Below are 7195 nucleotides of genomic sequence, written 5' to 3' on the forward strand. Positions count from 1 at the left end.
CCCAAATGTTGAAGTAATTGTATCTTTTTCTTAAAGATAATTGAATTAAACACACAGGTTTAAATGAAGGATAAACGGTTGAATGTATTTTTTTTTTTGTTCTCACTTAAAGCACTCTGAGTCTTAATGCAAGAGCCCCAGTTGTCCAGCATATAGTTTTAAAGAGAATTTACAGCAGAACCCAACCTGGTAAAATTAAAAAGCTATACAAATGTTTATAAGTGTTATTTGCAGAAGTAAATAAATTAAAAAGCTGAAATGCTGTATCAAGTTGCCCCCTAGTGTGTAGATTTTGCAACATACACAAGATTACCTTGTAAACCTGTGGTAAGCACAGTACAGCATGTTTCAGCTTTAACTGGACCATCCTTTTCCTTTTTTTTTTGAGTTTGAGTCCCTTTAATTTAGTTGTGTAATGAATTAGCTTCTTGGCATTTATTTTTAAAATACCTGAAAAAGTTTTGCAGCAGCTTTAGAGTTATAATTTGCCATTAGCACTTTCAGTCTGAGTGTTTTAAAGCACTCTCCAAATGTTTATGATGCCCCCAAGGCAAGTAGTATTTTACAATGGGGAAAACTGAAGCACTGAACAGGTGCCCTGTTCAAAGTCCTGGGTGCAGTATCTGGTAGAATTGCTTTAAGCTTTTGATTTCAATACTGTACTCAAGCAATGAGATCCACTTCTTATCCTTTGTGGTGGACTGTTGGTATGTTTACTCCTTTTTATTAATGGGCGTAATAAATATTGCAGTATGTAAATCTTATACTTGCATATCTATTCAGCTACAGCACCACTATGTCTGAATACAGAGTATATCTGCAGGTATGGGTGTCCAAAGATTCATTTTATGTCTTCGGGTTTGTTTTTTTTTAAGTTTTAAATTAAGAGCCTTAATAATATTTTACCAGTATTCAGTTACACATTACTAATTGCAGAGATTAATTCTAGCTCTTTCAAAATAGACTAACATTTAAGGAAAAAAGCAAGTCAGGGTATTGTACTATAACAGGCACTGTGTTTTATTTGGATTGCTCTAGAGGGTGTATGCATGTGTGTCTTTTTTTTGGGGGGGGGGAGGCGGTTGATTAATTCAGAATTTACTAGAAATGTTCTGTTGTATGTTGTGACCTCACTAAAAGCACTCTGAGAGATGGGGATAAATATGGATTAGCAAAGTGCAGGTTGGTGACAGTTCTGAGGTATCTTTAGGCTCAGATCAAATGTGTTAACTTCCTTAAGAGCATGCACGGATTGTAATGCTATGTTGTGAATGCACGGCTTTTTTGCATTTTGTTTTTACTTTTGGTGTAGATTTCTAAATGACTTGTTTAATTTTCAAATTATCCATTTGCTTGGATAGAGCATGCACCATTGTGGTGTAATGCAGTCACTAAGTTTTAAAGTGCCATTCTACTCCCATTGGTATTAATGGAGAAGCTTCTTTGCTCTTGACTTCAGCCGGAGTATGGGTATTACCTTATTTTTGTTGCTTCCAAAAGCTGTGAGGGTCTCTAATAAGATAGATAATCTTTTTCTTTTCTTTTTTTTTTTTTTTTTAAACTCAAGAGGTAGAAACGTGTGTGTGTGAACTGTAAGACTACATTTCTATGCCTGCTTCTGCAAAGTGTGGTTTAGCACACACTTATGCTACCATTTTATGTTACCGTCTACATGTGTGACAGTACATTAAGAGCAGTGGAGAATTGGGGCCAGCTTTTTAGCCAGATGAAATGCAATATAAAACGGACAACTTTCATAACCAGTTTTCAAGGCTAATACAGATTGCTCAGTGGCCACTTTTCAGATTAATTGTTTAGGTACAGCTTTTATAACATTGGACAAAAATCTGTTTCAAACTAAATCTTTAGGGAGCTATTTATAAACTAGATCAACTTTTTTTTCTAAAAAGCTTGAAGATTCTCCATTGCTTCTGTGTATCAATGTACAAAGATACGTACAGCTATAAAAATACTTTTCAGTGAATAAATTAAAGTTGCACTGGCTTTACATGAATGGTACCAGCAGTTATAGTTTGAAAAACTACGTAGAATACATATGTTTATTTTTAAATAAACTGAAGAAATGCTTTTAATCTTGACAAGAAATGCTACAAAGGCAAGGTCCCTGGGAACTTCATCCAGTGCTGAGACGTAGCAGAGTTTAATTGTAGTACTACCTCAGAGAGTGTTCAGTTAATTTCCTCTGACATGTATCCTCATGCTATTGTCCTTGGCTACTGAAAATATTAACACTTTTTCCACCAGCTTTCTGGTATATTAGTATAGCATAAGCAGAGCTAAACAAACTTATCCCTGGCATAAATTGTAATTTTATTATTAATATACATCTGCACCAAAATAAGAATGGTTATGAATCTCTAGCCTTATTTAAACAAACTGTATCCAAATTAGTGCACAAATTACGTTAATTTAATCTCAACGTAGCCATGTGTATTTCCTTTCAGGGTGTCGATGATGCCTTCTATACATTAGTTCGAGAAATTCGAAAACACAAAGAGAAGATGAGCAAAGATGGTAAAAAGAAGAAAAAGAAGACAAAGACAAAGTGTATAATTATGTAAATACAATTTATCATTTAGTCTTCAGACATACTTAAGTGATTTTTTTTTGTACATTACACTAAATTATTAGCATTTGTTTTAGCATTACTTAATTTTCTTTTTGCTTCATGAATCTGTTTAGTTTTATCTGAATGCTTGTTTAAAAATGACAGTGGGAACATTATTCCTCTTAAGTGCCAGTATGCCTGTGAAAAAACAAACAAACATGAGAATTGTCTTTGGTGCATGCACAGTTGCTAACTTCCTATTTTTCTTATCAGTTGTGAACTTTTGTTGTGTGTGCAAACAATTAATGAAGTAATGGTCCACAGTTGTTTGGTTTGTTTGTTTGTTTTTGTTTTTTAAAACATGGCTTTTACTGTGTTTTGTCTTTCCCTCTAATCTGGTTGGGTAGAAAGACTAGTTAGCCAAACAGACTTTTATTTCCAACATTTGTTTTCTTTTATTCTAGACTGACTGCAATATTGAGAGACCAGAAGCCTTTTATAGTCTTCCTGTAGATTCTGCTTTTAGGCATCTAGTCTTGTAGCATTTCAGATCAACTTTAATGAATGTAAAGAAATAACTTTCACAAAGTTTTTCACTGCAATTTGTCATGGTCATTCTTTAAATGCTATATTTTTTCTAGAAAAAAAAAATTAAAAAAAGACAACAATGCACATCTGGCAATGGAAAAAGTAAAAGTTCTGATTAGATTGAGTTGCTTTGGTAATGCATTGCTTTAAGACTTCCACTAAATTTTTGTTTTTTGGAAGACCTAGGGTGAAGTCCTGCCTCCTCTGAAGCTGGTGGAAAACCTCAAAGTAGCTTCAATTGGTCCAAGATCTTGCCTTTAGTCTCTCTAACAAGTATGAGAGCGCCTTAACAGATTAGTTAATTCAGTCTCTTATTTAATTCATATATGGATTCCAAGTTTATCCAATAATGAGGTCAAGACCTCTTGGCCGTATGGGTGTCAATTCTTCCCCTCCTTCCCTTGTGACATTAAATATTTCCAAATGCCTATTTTGTATATAATAGGAGGCATTTTAAATTCTAGTGTAACCTCTTTAGTTTCAGTAATTGAATAAGCTTGTATTCGGCTGCTTCATGCAAATTATTTGAAAATCCATTGTGCCATAAAAATGATGATATGGAATTTGCACAGAATTCAGTAGACATAGTTGAGATCATGGTTTCCAGAATCAGTGTCATTTTGTGTGATTCTTGTGAAGTGTTAATCCCCCTACCCCTCTGATAAAGTTGGTTAGTGACATAAAAATGTCAGGGTTGTTTCACAGCCAGGTTTGTCAATGTTGTCTTATGATTTCTGGGTTGGAATTGATTCATTATTTTGAAGTTTTAAATGGTAGTACTGCAGTAGTTTGAATTATCAGCACTGAAGTAAGTCAGTAATTCTAGTGTTGTCTATTCTTGTAATTTTGTGAGTCTTGTAGTATATGACTTTTTTTTTTTTAAACCCCAGCTCCTGGATCTGTAAGTTTACATGAGAATCTCAGCTTCCTTTTTTTTGTTGTTTGCTTTTTAAGTGAGCATTTAGCCATTGTTACAAAGTAAGGATTGAAAACATAATCCCCCCCAGTGTATTTTAAAGGATAAATAAGATTAGATAAATACGAAACCATTATTCTTTAAAGCCTTGTGATGTTTTGGGAAGCCTGATTTTTGAATTCTGAAAGCTCAGAATAGGGAAAAGCAGTATCGTGTATCCTAAGTTTTATATCCAAACTTTTAATTGGAGTTTATATACCGAGTTGATAGAGTAGGATTTTAATGCACCAGTGTAACTTGAAGCCACGTGTATGTGTATGCAGGATTACCTTTTTATTCCTACCCACAGAGCAGAGGTGGTCACATTTGAAGGAATTAAAAAGTATACTAAATGGATAGCTCTTAAAGTTGGCTGAGGAAGTAATGAGTCTACTACCTTTAATAGCCTTTAAGATTTGGGCCTGGGAAAGAAGGTAAAATTCTTTGGACGTAGGTAATGCTACCCTTCGTACTGCTTACAATACTGAAAGATGATCATAGGAGAACCTAAGCTTATATTCTAAATAGAACCAATAAGAAATGAGAACAAATACCTATAGATGTTTTAAGCTTCTTTTATTAATTATTTCTAAGGTTAAAACATATTGAAGTTGAGAGTTGTGTTGGTTGTCTTCCCATATTTTAGATGCTAATTATCAATGTATTTTGAATAATGTAGCAGAAGTGGATGGTGTTAACAAATACATGAAATGAAATCTAAAGACTCATGATTTGTAACTGAGTCACACTGCATGCAAACTTGGGGCTTGTCTAAACAGTTCATGCACTGGCTTAACTAAATCCCTAGAAAACTATTGTAGACTTCTGTGGATGTAGTTTTCTCAATATAAAGGTATACAGTAGGGCTTTGTGAAGCTTCAGTGGCTGATTCGATTTGACGGAGATTTGGCCTGATTCGGTGGCTGAATCTCCAAATCCAAATTGAATCAGGAGACCCTTTAATCTCTCCGAATCTAATTGGAACCCTCCGAATCAATTCAGAGAGATTCAGAAAGATTCAACAAATTGAACATAGGTACAGCTTTAAATGTTTTTTCTACATACCTCAAGGTACCGGGCGGCTCATGAATGCTGAGATGCTGGGGCAGATGGAAAGTCCCACTGGAGCACAGGTAGGGGTGGGTCCCCAGCAGTACTTCCAGTCCACTTCCAGGTCTGCCGGGGAGCACGCTGGCTTCCTCCCCCCCGCCCCCTTTATGGCTCAGTGACTGGTACCTCCTGGGTCTGGCAGGGCACCCGGGGTCCCCCCATGCTTCTGTGGGATACTCCACCCACCCCACCATTTAAGCGTTCGCAAGCTGTGCTTGGTACCTCGAGGTATGTAGAAAAACATTTAAAGCTGTGTCTATGGCTGATTCGCTGAATCAGCATCGAATCTTCAGAATCGACTAATTGAATCATTGTCCCCAGTTCGGGCTGAATCCAAATTGAATATGACCCGTTTCGCACACCCCTAATATACAGCTTATTTTATCTGGTTTATTCTGTAAACTATCAATTTTGTTAAATTTGATACAGAAATGGTTTAGAACAAGTCCTTTTGTGATTTTTCACAAAACACTTGTCCTTGCCACTGTTGTGCAGTTTTGTCCTAATTGTAGAGATTTGGTGAAGCATGTTGGATTGTAGCTTGCACAATTTCATCTCTTATTCTGATGTCTTTTCCTATTTGAAATGCTTTCAGAAACATCCAGATACTTTTTCTGATGGTAATTACAAAATGAACACGCAATGACACTTACTACATTAATACACTAGATTTCCATGTGTCAAGGAATAATGCCTTATAGTAGCTTTGTGTAACTTGATAGACAATCCGTATAAAAAGGTTGTCATTTATCTCAGAAGTGAAAATTGTTTTTGTTTGTTTTAAAAAACACAATAAGGACCAGCACAATAGTCCTTGAGTGACTTAATGAGAAATTTAACAGTCCAGCATGCAGTACAGCAATATTGTTTTTTTCCTATATGTAAATACTGTTATGTAAACTTCATATCTTTTGTTTGTCCTGTGAAGCAATGCAGCTGTTACTTTCAAAGGACACCAAGCTGTAAGCAAGTCAGGGTTTTTTTTATTTGTTTGTTTAGGGTTTTTTTTTGTTAATTCTACATAAAGCTACATAAGCATTGAATCTTTCCTAACTAACATTTCTTAATTCCACTGTCTTGTGTTTTCATGTTGAAAATACTTCTGCTTTTTCCTCTCCAGTGCCAACTTCTTACTAGAACAATTTCTTAATGTAATATGTTTACCTGGAATGTATTTTAACTATTTTTGTATAGTGTAAACTGAAACATGCACATATTTGTACATTGTGCTTTTTGATGTGGAACATATGCAGTGTGATCCTTTTACATCATTTGGCTGTGTGACCAAGGAATGTTGGTCATACCAGATATTACATTTTTTTAAAAATGACCACTGTTTAAACTTTTTAATGTTGTTTTATAGGAGTATGTGCTGTGGGGTGATCTGGAATTTGTCATTTTTGTCAAACTGTACTGCTCCTATTAATTGTAATGTAATAAAAGATAGTTATTGTGAGTCTTTGCTGTTTAATTTGCTGCTGCTTTGAAGAATTTAAGTGCTAATGTCTTATAGTTCAATAGCTGACCAACTTCATGTGTTTTAATAGCTTCCATCTCAATTTCCTCTTACATATTCAATTGCCAGCCAAACTGGCCTCGTCTCTGCCCATCAGTGTTTGTGCAAAGAAAACCTATTTTACCTTACCATAAGCCATTCTGTTCAGAGAAGTCTTTCCTTATGAAAGCTTCAGTGAATAAACTGGGGCATAACACTAAGTCAGCGATTTTTTCAACTAGGGTGATACAAGATCCTTTAAGGGTGACCAGCACCTAGCCCCTGTGTGAGGGAGGTAAGTGCTCCCAGCATCCTGTGGGCAAGCAGTACCTGCAGCTGCTCCTCTGGAAACTGCTGCTGCCCTTCACCTCCCAGCAGTCCCTGTGTTGGGACTGTGTTGTCCCCACACTCCAACACTGCACTCTGCCATGGGTGGCTGTGAGGATATGGAGCTATGCTTCTCAGTCCGGCTTGTGTC

At 35.9% G+C, this 7195-nt stretch overlaps 1 protein-coding gene across 1 annotated transcript in view; it reads left to right on the forward strand.

Moving 5' to 3' along the window:
• KRAS (KRAS proto-oncogene, GTPase) overlaps window positions 1–6678 on the forward strand; it is an 89375-nt gene extending 82697 nt beyond the window's left edge. Inside the window, exons 5-6 of the mRNA XM_025208539.1 lie at window positions 2466–2578; window positions 3034–6678. Coding sequence (XP_025064324.1) covers window positions 2466–2578; window positions 3034–3082 — 162 coding nt within the window. The 3' untranslated portion in view covers window positions 3083–6678. The remainder of the gene's footprint in view (window positions 1–2465; window positions 2579–3033) is intronic.
• The last annotated feature ends 517 nt before the right edge of the window (window positions 6679–7195 follow it).

This window comes from Alligator sinensis, unplaced genomic scaffold (genome assembly GCF_000455745.1).
Source record: "Alligator sinensis unplaced genomic scaffold, ASM45574v1 scaffold517_1, whole genome shotgun sequence".
NCBI lineage: Eukaryota > Metazoa > Chordata > Crocodylia > Alligatoridae > Alligator > Alligator sinensis.